This window comes from Dermochelys coriacea, chromosome 5, assembly GCF_009764565.3.
Source record: "Dermochelys coriacea isolate rDerCor1 chromosome 5, rDerCor1.pri.v4, whole genome shotgun sequence".
NCBI classification, from domain to species: Eukaryota; Metazoa; Chordata; order Testudines; family Dermochelyidae; genus Dermochelys; species Dermochelys coriacea.
Genome location: NC_050072.1, coordinates 48,902,440 through 48,917,957, shown reverse-complemented (window position 1 = coordinate 48,917,957; position 15,518 = coordinate 48,902,440). Strand labels below are relative to the sequence as shown.

The window sequence follows — 15,518 nt, the reverse complement described above, 5'->3', positions numbered from 1 at the left end:
GCCTCTGAGTAAAGATAAAGCAGGGGGGAGGGAGAAAAGAGGGGTGATATCATGGTAGGGGTCTACTACAGACCTCCAAATCAGGAAGAGGAGGTGAATGAGCCATTTCTAGAACAAACAACAGAAATATCCAAAAATACAAGGACTGATAGTAATGGGGCCTTTAACTACTTAGGCATCTGTTCGAAAAGTAATATGACAAAATGCAAAATTGTCCAATAATAAGGGGGCTGGACTTGATGTCCTCTCAAGGTCCCTTCCAGCCCTACATTTCTATGGCTTTATCTACACTGGCAACTGGACGACAAAACTTTTGTCATTCAGAGGTGTTAAAAAACCACCCCCCTGAAAGACAAAAGTTTTATCAAGGACAAGTGCTTGTGTGAACAGCGTTTTGTCAGCAAGAGCGCCCTCCTGCCGACAAAGCTACTGCCAGTCATTGGGGGGTGGAAGTTTTTTGTCAGCGGGAGAGCTCTCTCCTGCCGACAAACAGCAGCTACACTGTGCGCCTTTTAGCGGCACAGCGGTAGCAGCACAGCCATGTCGCTAATAAGTGTGTAGTGTAGACAAAGCCTATCTGGTCTATCCTACCACTTAAGTCAATGTATCTTACATTGCTCAGTGGTGTAAAAAAGCCCCTTCCCCCTGAGTGATGCAAGTTACAATGACTCCCACTGACATAGCTTTTGTGTCTCACAGAGATGGAGTAATTATGCCAATGGGAGTGCGCTTTCCCCACCCTCAGTTCCTTCTTGCCAGAAACTCCAACAGTGGGGAAGGAGGTCGGGTTGTGGAATGGACAGGAGCAACGCATCTCGAAGAACACCAGTTACGGAAAAGGTAACTGTCTTTTCTTCTTTGAGTGCTTGTTCACGACCATTTCATATTAGGTGACTCAAAAGCAGTACCCCTGGAGGTGGGTAGGAGTTCACGGATGTGTAGATTGCAACACAGCTCTGCCGAATCCAGCATCATTTCTGGCCTGCTAAGTGATGGCATAATGAGCGGTAAACGTGTGAACAGAGGACCACGTTACGGATCTACAGATGTCCTGGATAGGAATGTGCACAAGGAAGACTGCCGAGACACCTGTGCTCTCATCAAGTGGGCTCTGACAATTGGCGGCAGTGGAACCCCCACCAAGTCGTAACAGGTCCTTATTCATGAGGTAATCCAATTGGAAATCCTCTGCGAGGACACTGGGTGACCCTTCATCCTATCCACTGTAGCAATGAAGAGTTGAGTCGATTTTCAGAAAGGCTTGGTACATTCTAAGTAGAAAGCCAAGGCCCTCCGGACGTTCAGTGTATGAAGATGCCTCTCCTCACTGGTCTTGTGCAGTTTGGGACAGAACACCGGGAGGAAGATGTCCTGGTTCATATGGAAGGTGAAGACCACCTTTGGCAGGAAGGCAGGCTGCGGCCGCAACTCAATCTTATCTTTGTAGACGACCATGTACGGACGTTCTGAGTTCAAGGCTTTAATTTCAGAGACCGATCTTGCCGACATCACCGCCACCAGGAACGCGACCTTCCATGACAGGTGGAGAACTACTACTAAGGGTAACTAAGAAAACTACTAACTACGTATAACTATTTTACAGGATTTCAAAGTTAGCAAGAACAGGGAAGGAATCAATGCTAGCTGAAGCAGCAGACGTTCCAGCACCGTCACTGGCAGCAAGAAAGAACTGACGGTGGGGGGAACCGGCAGTGCCCTTTATATCATGCCATGTGGGCGCCACGCCAAAGGGCGCCAGAGCCAGTCCTCTGTGGATACTGCTGAAGGAAAAACTTCCGGCACCAGTGCATGTGGTGAGCACACACACCTAATGTGGAATGTACATGAGCAAGCACTTGAAGGAGAATTAATAATAATAATGCTGCTCTCGGTTATTACTACAGAATGGAGAAGAATGGGCTGCAGCCAAGAATATTATTAACATAAGTAATCTTCCCTAAAATCCTTCTTGCAAGCCACTTTAATTTCCTCATATTTGCCTATGTTTTTATGGAGAAACTAATTAATTTCTCTCAATAAAGATACACAACAGTGATCAGGGATTTGAAAGGTAATGGCACCATCTGATGCACAGTAGTGGTTTCAACAGCTGCAGATAGCAAGCTATGGAATAGTAGAGGCAAATTTGTTTCTTTGGGTCTCGCCCCAGGATGACAAAAGTGAAAGTGTTCTCTGAGGTTTCGAGCCAGTGGTTCTCAAACTATGACAGGCAAGAGTGATGGACAGAGCTCATCAGATAAAAATGCTATAGGACAGTTGATGAGCCAATTCCCTTCTTCCCTCTTTCTCTTCTACCTTATCAGTTCTCCTTCTCCTTTTCATGAGGCTTCCTAGCCAGTGCTAAATAAAAAGTCTTACTTCTTAATACTCTGGACACAGGTTTGTCCTTCCACAGCTTCTACTTCAAGGGATGGCAGTGTTCCTGTTTCTTCCATTTGTGGAATGGTGGAATTTTTTTGCTGCATGCTGTCTGCTTCACAGACCCTGGTGTGCTGAAAGGTGGGGGTAAGTACCATGATTGAGGTGGCACCATGTGTGACTGCCTGGGTCCAATGTTACAAAAATTCATCTCTGGTAGCGAAAAAGATTAAGACAAATTTTTTCCACAAACTGATACATTATTTAGTGCATACAGGTCCTATGAAAGAATGATTCATCTTGAGGACTGAGTTAAGATCTTTGATTTAATTGGGTTCTCTTAGTGAGCTAAGTGGGTATAATTATGAGTATAGTGACTATAATTACAGAGATGAGATTAGAGAACTAAACAAATGTATTCAAACAAACTGAATGTATTTTGCTTTGGAGATGCATTTTAAAATAGAAAATTATTTCCTGGTGGGTTGAAAAAGTCACTGCCATTGGGGTAGGGTGTTTGGAGTTGCAGGTCAGCAAAGTCTCAATCCTGTAGTTTACAAAGTTACCAAAGCCTAACCTACACAGAGACCCGCTGAAGTCATTATGGTTTACATTTTAACACAGGAACAAATCCTAAAATCCTCAATTTAGTGTGAGATCCTGTAACTTGTAGTGCGTGGGGAAATCTCTGTTCCCCCATACAGTCACATTAACAGCAGCTGGGTCAATTGCAGGACTGGACATTAATTTTTACAATCTTTCTTTGGTAAAATTCCATTGATCACTATGTAAATTTTGTCAGAAAAAGAGACAAGTATAAGCTACATAAGGACTCCATGATTTGGTTCAAGGAAAACAGAAAAACACAGTATTACATGTAAAGGGAGAAAATTCTGCTCTCACTTACATCCATGCAATCCACTGAAGTCAACAGTTCACCACATGGCTGAACTAACAGTGAGATAAAAATTTTGAACCTGATCCCCAGCTATGGCAAAGTCAAAGGTAATGTGTAAGGCCGTGTTTTCACTAGAAAAAAAGAGTGTGTTCCTAATGCCGCACAAATCTGCTGGAGGAGGAGGAGGACTTGCCTTATAATCTTTAGCCCAGTGGTTATTGGTGGTAGAACACTGTTCAAATCCTTTCTCGTCAGGTAGAGTGGGGACAAACTGGTGATCTCCCATATCTTAGGTGAGCATCCTACTGCGCTAATGGTCATAATGGAGGTATTTCTCCTCCTCCTCCAGCTGTTTTGTGTGGAGTTAGATGCTCTCTGAGCATATCTACTAGATCAGGCTCAGCATGCAATTTATGAGAAGGAGCGCCTATCTTCCCCTAGTTTGTAGATCACTAGCAAAGGTAGACATCTCCCTGCAGCCTGGACTTAGTCGCTTATCTCTGTGAGAGGGGCAGAGCTTAGGATACACCCCTCTGATTGGCATCTCTCACTGACCACCTTATGCAGCTCCCGCCTAGCATACTGGCTTTTGTGGAATGAATTGTAAGGCACATATCTCCCCCCATTAAATATACTGGGAGCCTAGGTGCTTACTTAGGCTTTGTGGATCACAATGCTGTTCCTGTGATTTTCTAGGTGCCTAAAAGTTAGGTGTGGCAATGCTTAGTGTCGCTATGCCTAAGTCCCTTTGTGGATGTTTGAACTAATATACCGTACTTTGTGTTATTGTTTGTCTTGTATATTGTTAGAGAGAAAAACACTCAGGTTAATAATATTTTTTCTTTTGAGTATTTCTCGGGGTCTCCAATCAAGCAGTTTATTTCTTCTGTTTGAAAAGCATGGTTTGCATACCTAGCACAATAAACAACTACAATGATGAGTACGACTTTTATTTGTCTATATTTTAAATGTTTTTTTAATAAAATTATTTGGCACCCAAGGCATTCAAAATTACTCCTCCAGCACACTGCACTGTGTAATGAGGGAAGGGAATATTTCTTTTACTATACAGATCAATTTTTGAAAGAATTTTTTCAAGTCTAAGGTATGTAATGAGGGTTATTCCTGAACCAAATCAGTAAGGAGTGAGTGAACTGTGGGAGCCTGAGCACTTCAGAAACCATTTTCTGCTACTTCCAGCCAAAGTGGAAATTAGGTTTTAGGCTGTACATACCAGAAGGCTGTTTTTGTTGTACTGGTAATTCTGGTTCATTGGGAATACATGCTTCTTCAACAAGAATTTTTGACAGCTCTGTTCCAAGGTATGTGACCTGTATATAAACAAATCTATATAAGTTACTGCTTATTTTATTTACGTTGTGTTTTCTATGATAATAAGAGTAAAAAATATCAGGTTTCTTTCAAAATTAGGTGTATGCAATTATAGGTCTAATTTGGTAAATGCTGTTACTTACTGCAAGTACATATTTTGAATACACAATTTGTATAGATAATGCATGCAAAAATTAGATATGTTACATGAAAGGAAATTTTTGCATCTGCCCTTGAAGATGTCTAATTTTGAACATTAGATCCATTGAGATCCTACTAGCCTGGGAGACGAGTTAAAATCTTACATAAAATCATTTTGTGACTGGGAAAAGATTGTATCTACTTGGCTTCTGAGGAGTTACCAGTTTCCTCAGGATCCAAGTACTTTTCTTTTGCTCTTCCTTAGCACTACTCCCTAGGCTCTAAAATAGTCACAGGAAAAATACATTAGTGTGGGAAAGTTAAAGAGTCAATGCTGAAGGAGCAAGCATTGATACAAAATGCACTAAATCTACCACAAAAGGAAGTACAAATGGTAAACAAGGCAACTGCTGAGAGAGAGTGAGAGAGGAGACGTCAACAGGATGTGTGTGTCTGGAGCTCAAGACAGAAGGGCTGCAACAAGCAGGCCCTCACAGAGAGAAGGAGCCAAGAACCTGCCCAAAGCCTGGGACGGACAGAGACACAGGCGCCAGCTTCCAATTGTCCTGGGAGGTGCTCAGCCCTAGGCCCCGCCCCTACTCTAACCCTCCTCCAAGCCTCCACCCCTACCCTGCATCTTCCCACCCCCTCTCTGCCCTCTCTCTGCCTCTTTCCGTCCACTCCCCCGAGCGTGCTCCGTCCCCACTCCTCCCCCCTCCCTCCCAGCACCTTGTGCATGCCGCAGAACAGCTGATTGTGACAGGTGGGAAGTGCTGGGAGGGAGGGGGAGGAGTTGACCAGCGGAGCCACCACGGACAGGAGGCACTGGGCATGGGGGAGCTTGGAGCACCCATGGAGTTGGCACCTATGGATAGAGAGGCTGACTGGGGACACCCCCTGTGCCAGCGAGGAATCGCCCAAGAAGGATAAACCGGAACTGGACCCAGTATCATTGCTGCCCAGAGCTGTATGGGGCTGTGAGTACTGGCGCTTGTGACTTTGCATTGGGAATAACGAGGGAAGCTGTTAGCTAGTTAAGTGGGAAGGTTGTCACTCTGTGTGGCTTTGCAGAGAGCGACAGAAGAGGGCACTGGAGGGGTTTGTTGGGGAAAGTTTACTGGCACCAAAGACAACTGTCCAGGAGCACCCAAGACTCACCACTGAATTGGAACTTTCCCCAGGACTCCTGAACTCTGTGTGCAGACACATTGCTTGGTGCGTGCCCTTTCAGACTATGGTACAGCTGGGCCTGTCAGGCCTTGTGTTGAATGCAACCCTGTTTTACTGCACCCCTTATATTTCCCCCTGTTGTTTTTCTCCTCTCATCCCTCTGCAAGTAAATATTTCTCTTTCCTATATTCATTGTTCTCTTCTGGTGTGTGTCTGTGTTCACTCCTGGGGGTTTGGAACAGATGCTCTTGGGGTGGAAGGGACTTTCCCTGCGGCATTCCTGTGCACGCCTTCTCTTGGCCAGAGCTGCCGGCAGAGCAACTCCACCTGGCCATGAGAGCGCTAAAATTACATTTGTTAACATCCGTTTAACTAAACATTATCCTTACCCCTTTTAATAAAGGAGTTAGAGCTCACTATAGACATGTTCTGAGTCACCCTCCAGAAAAAACAGAGAGTAACAGACTGCACATATATAAGGTAAAAACATCTTCTTCGCGCCTCCTTTATCTTAAAGAAATAAAGGCACAAACCCAATTTAAAAAAAATCTTAGTACCTTTAAGGAGATCAAATAGGCCTGAAATGTGAATGCACTGACAGCAGCCAAAGGCTAAACACTACAAAAATTCGTTAAAGTCACCAGAGATCACAGGTTAGATGATGCTCAAAGTCTTATTTATGCAACTGGATACAACGTCCACGTAGAAGCAGGCCACAGGGCCAAGAGCTTGGGTGTGCTGCTCAAGCAAGCAGCATTAGCCTCTCATTCACAGCGTTGCAGCTGTGCAGTGAATCTACTATCCAAGGGTGTTGAGAAAAATTGCAACGTCTACTTTGTAGAGAGTGGCATCTTGATGAAACAAAGTTCAATTTTTAAAAGGAGGCAGGGGATTAAAAGATGGACAGAGTTGTTCAAGTGTCCGTATGAGCTCGGATAAATGTTGCAAAAGTGCTCGCAAATCTTGGGGGACTTCTCAGATGTCTGGTGCTTTATGACTTAGAATTTCACACTAGCCACCTGATCACAAAGCTAGTAGCATGTATCTAAAAGTGACATGGGTATCTTTCTACAAAAGAATACAATAGCTTTTAAGAGATTTTTTAGAAATAACAGTGAGCCTACCTTATTCCACACATACTTCCAGCTCACAGAAATGTGATTTCCCAATAGTGCCTTAACCCACTGAACTGGATTCCCATAAGTTCTGTTGTCACTCGTTCTAATTTTACCATCTCCCAAAAGAGTCACTTTATGGCTGAAGTCCTAAAAATGAAAATTAAGAAAAAAATTACAATTCAATTGACAAATCAAAATTAATATCCTTACAATTTAAGCAAAATTCTAAAAGTTCATATGAACTGAAAAGTTGCAGCTAGCTATTTTGCATCTTTTCTTTATCCTAGGGTTTTTTCCCAGAAACTCATGCCACGATCATAAACTGAAATAAATATTTCAGTTGTAAACTGAGATAAATTTCATTGTATGAGCAACTTAAAAATATAATACAAACACATCCAAATCACTATCTGCACAAATATTAAGCTTGATAATTAAAAAGAGAGAGAGAGAGAGTTTGATGGTCTTCAGACTATGCACTGTTAATTAGGAGAGATTATAAGGATAGGTGCTTTAATAATATAAGAGTATGATCCTGCAAACATCTATGGACATAAGTAACTTTGCTTATTTATTTCCAGTGTAGTTAACATGCAGTGTGGCTTATACTGCTTATTGACAGTATGGTATCTACACAGGGCTTAAATTCAGATAACATATTTAAGCCAGATTTAAACTAAACTGTGCTCTAACAAGGTTAGGCTGACTGGTGTGTATGAGGTCAAACTGTTAGAACAAGAGATGGGCCTGACAACATAACATCTCCTCTCCCCCCAAAGGCAACCTCCCCAAAATTTGTGACTTGGATCTATGTCTATAGAGTGTCTGAATTCAAACACACTAAATCCAAGCACCTTGAGGAAACCTGACTTCAGATCTCAACTCTAGAGCTTGGGCCCATCTCTGGTTAGAATAGTGTTCAAAACTGCACCCTGTGAACCCAAGGTAAACCCTAAGTAAGTACCACAAACTCATTGCATCCTTTGTTACCATGTGGTTTTCCATAATCACAAAGGAGGAAGCTTTGTTGTGCTTTTCCTCTGCACAAAACAACAGACCTAAGCACTAATTTCTATGGTATCCACCGCATCCCATAGGATGAGTGAGTGCTATTCTCATTGTGGTGCAGAAATACAGCTCTTCTACACCCAAAATAGTTACATTCTCTTCCTCAAGTTGCAAGTATTAAAGGCTAGGGTCAATATTGGAGATAATAACTAGAAGGGTCTTGAGACACTGCAATAGGCAGACTGAGTTCTTCATCCTTTAAGCTGGGTCATCACATGTTCTGAAGCAATATTACAAACCCCGTCCATAAAGGAAATGATTGCATATACTGATGGTTGACATGTGACCGAGTATAGAGGAGGTCTGTGTCCAACTTAAGAGGCCTTCATGTCATGTAGCATGAAGATGCATAAAATGGCTCTTCCATCAAGAGAGGCTCTTCCATGGAAGAGAATCAATGGGCCACAGGTGCAGACAAAGAACCCTTCCCATGCTTCGGTCCATAGGCGGCGGGTGTAAGAGGCCAAGGGAGGCTAAGCCTCACCATACAGCCAGACTGCCACCTTTGGTGCGCTGCCACCGAAAGGGCACCTTGGCCATGGCCCTGCCCATGCTTCACCCCCAGGCCCCACTCCCATTCATCCTCTTCCCTGAGGTCTCACCCTCACTCCATCTCTTCCCATCCGTGCTCCACCCACATGGGACCAGGGGAGGAGGTGAAGAGGCGCATGGTAGTGGTGATTGGCTGGCTGGCTGGAGGCGGGAGGTGGGGGAGGAGGCAAGCAGTGAGCGGCAGGCCAGTGTGGGGGCTGGAGAAGAGTGTGAAACAGCGTGCGGGGGGACCTTGGACATAGGGGCAGGAGTGGGAGGGGGCCATGTGGGGTTGGGGGTGGAGTATAGGTGGGTCTTCATGGCGGGCAGGCCTTGAAGCAGGGCCTCGGTCTGGGTGTGCCCAGCTTCTCCAAATGGAGAAGTCACGCACCGTCCACGCTTGTGTCCCTCTCTACATAGACAGTTACATACTTCAGCTGCTTGATCAGCACTTTGAACTGGAAATGAACTGGTAGTCACTTTTGAAGCAACTACCTTGTAAATCCTGCTCTACGTTTGTAGGCGGGGGAGGGGGGGATATTTGAAGGCAGGGGCTTGATCTTGTTCTTAGATATAGGGTGCACAGTACTCTGTCTCTTGTACCATCAGCTAGCATAGAAACAAGTGAAATAACTTATTTTTCAAACACTTCAGCTGTTTCAAACATGTTTGTTTAATAGTGGAATCAATTCCTAAGGGCTTGTCTTCACTACCACTTAAGTCGATTTAAGTTACATTGCTCAGGGGTCTGAAAAAAACACCTTGGTGAGCGACGTAACTTACATCGACTTAAAGCAGTGTCTGCAATATGCTATGTCGGCAGGAGAGGCGCTCTCCCATTGACACAGCTTCCACTTCTCATTGTAGCGGAGTAATTATGTTGACAGGAGAGCACTCTCCCATCGACATAATGCATCTTCACCAGATGTGCTACATCGGTGCTGCTGCATCGATGCAGCAATGCTTATTTAATATAGTAGTGAAGACAAGCCCATGGTGTTATATTTTTGGCCTAAAGGACTTGAGAATGTCCTCCTAAGTATCACATTTAGTCATAAAAAAACCTTAAAGCCACCTCTGAACTTTAAAAACCAAAATTATGCAGAATAAAGGACCAGCCAACCATTCTATTTTGCTACTAGCAATGACAGTAAATGTTAAACAGATAACAGAAATTGCAACCAAAAGCTGTTAAATATACAGTATTCTGAATGCTGCTATTTGCTACATGGTTTGGCAGAAAGTATTTCACCCACTGAAATGCTTTCGTATAAGACTCTTGGTAGAAAAATGTTTTAAAAGCTGATCTGTAAATAGAGAATAAAAATACAGTATTATGTGCTGAAGATACTGAATAAAGAGATTAAGGAAACATTTGAACCCATTTCTAAATTAAAAAACTGTTACGTTGGAATTTGGGCAATCACACCACCTTGCTGACACTGTTAGGTGTGATAACTGCCTTCCAATCACGCTAAATGAGGGAGCAATTAACGGCCCTTTTGTTTATTGATAGCTGAATGGAAAACACCATCCAATGAACAGATCACATACTAGCCTGGGCATGGCAGGGCCACGCAGTCCAAGGGTGGTCTGATAACAAATATGGGGGTGGCAGACTGACTTCGGTCTTGTCTACACTGGGAAGTTGTCGACAAAACTTTTGTCTTTCACGGTACTTAAAAAAGCCCCCCTGAGAAAGACAAAAGTTTTGCCGACACAAGTGGCAGTGTTGGTTAGCTCTCCTTCCGACAAAGCTAACGCCATTTGCGGGGCTGGAAATGTCAACGCAGCCTTGTCGCTAAAAGCTGTGTGGTGTAGACAAGCCGTTCATTGCAGCTGTGTCTACAGAAGCAGCAGCAAAAACACCACAGAAGTACACACGGAAGAGAGCAAGGAAGTCCCACTTGTAGTGTGGTCATGAGAAAAAACTAAAAAAAAAGTGGTTTAGGGTAGAGTGCTGGCTGGAAAGAGGCTTGGAACTGAACCATAAACAAAACAAAAATAAGGTAAAACTGTCTTCTGTTGTTCGATTCCTATTGTATCCAGGGCAATCTGGGCTGCATTAAAGATAAACCTGACTACCATCAATTTCTTCTCATAACAGAAACTACCAACAAAGCTTGAATATTGTATAATTACTCTGATAAAGAGAGGTTTTAAACTCTACAGGTTTGAGGAGTCCAAACTATCCCTCCTGTTCCATTTCAAATACCTGCTGATGATGACCATATACACCACAGATCAGCACTGAAAACTGGCAACTGTTTCTTAAGGTTTCAGAGTAGTAGCCGTGTTAGTCTGTATCCGTAAAAAGAAAAGGAGTACTTCTGGAACCTTAGAGACTAACAAATTTATTTGAGCATAAGCTTTCGTGAGCTACATGCATCCGATGAAGTGAGCTGTACCTCACGAAAGCTTATGCTCAAATAAATTTGTTAGTCTCTAAGGTGCCCCAAGTCTTCCTTTTCTTTTTGTCTCTTAAGGGAGTCCCAATTTTTTTAATTCTGCATGTTTTAAATAGTCTTTTGTCTGACAGGTTACAAGGATTTAAAAAAAAAACCTTGTAACTTTAAAATATACAGTTGTGGAGTGAATAAACAGGACTCTACTTAGCCTTCTTCCAACAAGCTCAGGTTTCCAAGCAAAGGTCAGTGAGGAATAAGTTCACCAGTAGAGTGGGTAGGGGTGGGCCACTAGAGTTGACTGTTCAGACAGGAGTTTATTTTGATATTTACAGATTAACTTAATACTCAAACTGCTTTGGTACAGTATAATGTTCAATATTTAATCAAAAATTATTAAAGGTCTAGAAAACACGACTTATGGGGGAAGAATGAAAAAATGGGTGTGTTTAGTCTAGAGAAGAGAAGACTGAGGGGAGACATAACAGTTTTCAAGAACATAAAAGGAGCTAAACTGTTCTTGTTAACCTCTGAGGTAGGACAAGAAGAAATGGGCTTAAATTGCAGCAAGGACAGTTTCAACATTAGGAAAAACTTCCTGTCAGGGTAGTTAAGCACTGGAATAAATTGCCTAGGGAGGTTGCAGAATCTTCATCATTGGAGATTTTTAAGAGCAGGTTAGACAAACACCTAGATAATATTTAGTCCTCCTTGAGTGCAGAGGACTGGACTAAATGACCTCTAGAGGGTCCTTCCAGTCCTATGATACTATGATTTCCCACATTATGTGGTTTATTTCTTTTCATTATTTTCTAATATTTACATTATTTTGGTGGTAAACCAATTACCTGCAGTCTGAATTCTAGAACATTTTCTCCTGGCTTAATTTTTCCTAATTCAAGCAGATCTTTCAGTTGATTTTTTTTCCTTCTGTTTCCTCTACGGTTCAATTGCTGTTGTTCACTATCCTGATTATCAGAGTACTGTGAAGAAGAATTTTGACTGACGTTTACCGGATAAGGTACATATGAGACCAGACCCGTAGCATTACATGAGGTTCTATTATTTTCAAAGATATTTTGTTGAAGAGTAGTAGGAGAGATTTCTGCAGATTCTGACACCACTATTGGTTGCTTCTGGGAAGCTTTATTCCTATGTCCACATCTTTGCAGAGTCTTACCAGTGAGAACCTGTTGACATTCAGCGATTGGCTGATGGATATTATTACTGATAACAAAGCTTTTGGCTTCTGAAATATTTAACATGCTGGTTACTGGACTGGGATTTGGAGACTTGCTTCCTTGTACTGCAATCGCTATATAATAATTTTTTTCTTGCTGTGAGCACTTTGTTGGAGTAATGCAAATAACAGGTTCTGACGGCAAATTTACCATTTCTATAATATCTGTGGATTTTGATGTTTTATCACAGGTATATTCTCTAACCTTGTTTGCATATGTCAAAGTATGGGAAGAAACTTCTTTGCTTGTACTTGCCTCTTCATTTGCTCCTGTCTCATCTAAGCAGCCGTTTGGATGTTGGCCGTACTCTTGATCTGAACATTTACCTTCTACAGGGAGAAGTGTTTCCACCAGGTTTCCATTAGTCAATTTGGCACCAGCATCTATACTTACTCTAACTACATCAGGATGCACTATTTTATCAACAGTCAGATCATCTCTGTTGTCCTTTTCATGAGAAATAATTGAGTTTGGGATTTGTTTCTTTGAACATCTAGAATACACTTGCTTTGTTTTCCTATAGTTTTTTATTTTCTGGCCTAGTTCTTTCTGTTTTTGTGCCACAACCAAAAGACTCTTTTGCCTAGAAGCAAGTTTAACTAGTTGTTCCCTCAATGCTCCTTGTTTAAAAGACTCCACTGAAGCCCTATCGGAAATAAAACAAACAAACAGAAGATTAATTCAGAACACAAAATACAAACTCTCTCTCTCTCTCTCTCTCTGTGCACACGCACGTGCATGTGTGTGTATAAAACTTCTAAAGAAACAGAAATATTTTTAAAAAACTCTGCCAAGGCCCAAAAATTGAACAACCTTTTTATTGTTTGTATAGTTTATGGTTCAAATCCCAATTCTTACGCATAATAAGCGGTGTGCAGAGAAACCTTGTAGAGGCCAGAATCTTCCTCCTCAGCCTGAAGGCAGGATGTGATCCGATGAAGTGAGCTGTAGCTCACGAAAGCTTATGCTCTAATAAATTTGTTAGTCTCTAAGGTGCCACAAGTACTCCTTTTCTTTTTGCGAATACAGACTAACACGGCTGCTACTCTGAAATCGTAACTACTGTAATATTCTTGACCTACTATGCATCCCTAGGAGTGGAATTGAGAAATTGGATTCACACAGTCATTGGCCAATTCCCTACCCTCATATCACCAAAGGCCAGTGCACAGGGGATATATAAATCTTCTGGGAATTCCTCTGGACCCTTCCTCTCACAACACTGGTTTATTGCAATCAGGCCTTCTGCAGCCCTCACTTGGGCCGTGATTCTGCAATAAGCTCTGCATAAGCAAACTCATGGGCCTGGGTGGAGCCATACTGAAGTTCATGGAGCTCCACACAGATGCAAGAGTCTACCAGTCTGCCAGGATTTGACATTGAGTAATCCTTCAAATAAATGTTATTTTGTAAAACAAATGCTTTCATATTCTTTATCCAAACCAAAAATTGACATTAGCAGCCCAGAATTCATGACCTGCTATGCAGTGATAATTGTGTGTATGCACGTGTGCATGTACACTCACATAATGAATGAAAATTTCAGTAAGAGAGATTTCAATTTCAAGCTTCTACTGCTTCTTCAAACTTCTTTCAAGCTTACTTAAGTAGAAGCAAAGCAATTATTTTTAAAATTGTGAAAAATATCTTGATAATATCCTTTATATTCAACTGATTTCCATGAGTGTCATACCCAGCTCATAGATGGCCAGACCTATTAGTCGGATCCAAAATCCACAGTCATGAATCAGGAGTCAAGGGCCAGCCTGACTGGGATACGGAGGTCAGAAGCAGGTGGAAAAAATGGGAGTTAGAACCATGAGTTGGGAACCTGAGTCAGGCCAGGTCAGGATACTGGAGGTCAGAGGCAGGAGACAAACTGGAGGTCAGGAACCACAAGTCAAGCCAGGTTGAATGCCAGGAGATCAAGCTGAGGAAGCAAGAAGCACGAAGCACACTGTCCAAACCAGGGTGGAGCCCAATTGTTTGGACATATTCCCCTATTCCTGCTGCTGACTTAAGTAGGGCCAGTAGACCAATCAGCTACTCTGGGACTCCACCAATCGAACCTCAGATAGAGCCTCACATTGGGTTTGGGCCCAGGAACTTATAGTCTAGTTTCCAAGAGAGTCTGTCCATGTTGAGGTATCTTGTTGAAAGCTGTAGTTGCATCTATGAAATTGTCCACTGCTCCATAATCAATGAAGGCCTGTTGGAGGAGAGTCCACCGGGGATCCCTTAGGATGCACAGCTTGATAGGCACCTGCAAATGAGAAGCCCCTGGATGGTCATCAGGGTGCCTCTCAGTGAGAAATAGGTAATAGGGAAGTTCTTTTCTCTCAAGGCCCATGCTAGTCTCCTCCTCCACAATTCCAGGGCTAGCTTGTGCCCCCAAGCTTCTTCGTGTTTGCAATGGGCAGGCCGAGATGATGTGGCCAGGCTCACCACAGCAGAATCACAGGTGGCACTGATTGTGCCATTTCTTTTCTTCAGATGTGAGTTGCTGATGAGACCTGCTTGCACGGTTCAGCAGGTGATACAGAAGCTGATGTCACTGTCCCTGGGCGTTGCGGCTGCAGCTAACTTCTTTTCTTCCCCCTTCATTCCTGTAGCCAATTATCTATGTGGATGATAAGGTCCACCAGGGCATCTGGGCCCTTAGGCATCTCTATCTGGGCCAGTTCATCTCTGATTTCTTCCCACAAGCCCCATTGGAACTGATACTGCTGCTTTGTTCCACTATGTATCTGCTGGGAGGCGGCAGAAGTGCACTGAATAGGAGGCCACTATGCCTTGCCCCTGCCTGAGTCCCCTCAGAGAGGCCTCAGGCATTCGAGCTCAGTGCAGATCATCGAAGATGGTTGACTTAAATTGGAGAAAGGTGTCTCAGTTTGACAGCACTGGGCTATGGCCTTCCAGCCAGGGGGGAGGCCCAGTCTAACACAGCCTCCTGTCAGCAGGCTGATTACCAAGGTTTCCTTGGCAAGGTCAGAGGCACAGATTTAGGAATGCATCAGAAACCAAAGGTGGTGGTTCCTATCAAACCATTTGGGCAAAGGTATTGTAGGCCCCTATTTGGAGAAAGACACTGCAGGCTATAGACAGGTTTCAGAGTTGCAGCCGTGTTAGTCTGTATTCGCAAAAAGAAAAGGAGTACTTGTGGCACCTTAGAGACTAACAAATTTATTAGAGCATAAGCTTTTGTGAGCTACAGCTCACTTCATCGGATGCATTT

The 15,518-nt window shown here is 43.0% G+C and overlaps 1 protein-coding gene across 1 annotated transcript in view; it reads right to left on the bottom strand.

Moving 5' to 3' along the window:
- The window catches only part of ANKRD31 (ankyrin repeat domain 31), a 109,978-nt gene that overhangs the window by 22,348 nt on the left and 72,112 nt on the right, over positions 1–15,518 (bottom strand). The window contains exons 22-24 of the mRNA XM_038403607.2: positions 11,891–12,929; positions 7,045–7,185; positions 4,512–4,608 (exon numbers count right to left, since the gene is read on the bottom strand). Coding sequence (XP_038259535.1) covers positions 4,512–4,608; positions 7,045–7,185; positions 11,891–12,929 — 1,277 coding nt within the window. The remainder of the gene's footprint in view (positions 1–4,511; positions 4,609–7,044; positions 7,186–11,890; positions 12,930–15,518) is intronic.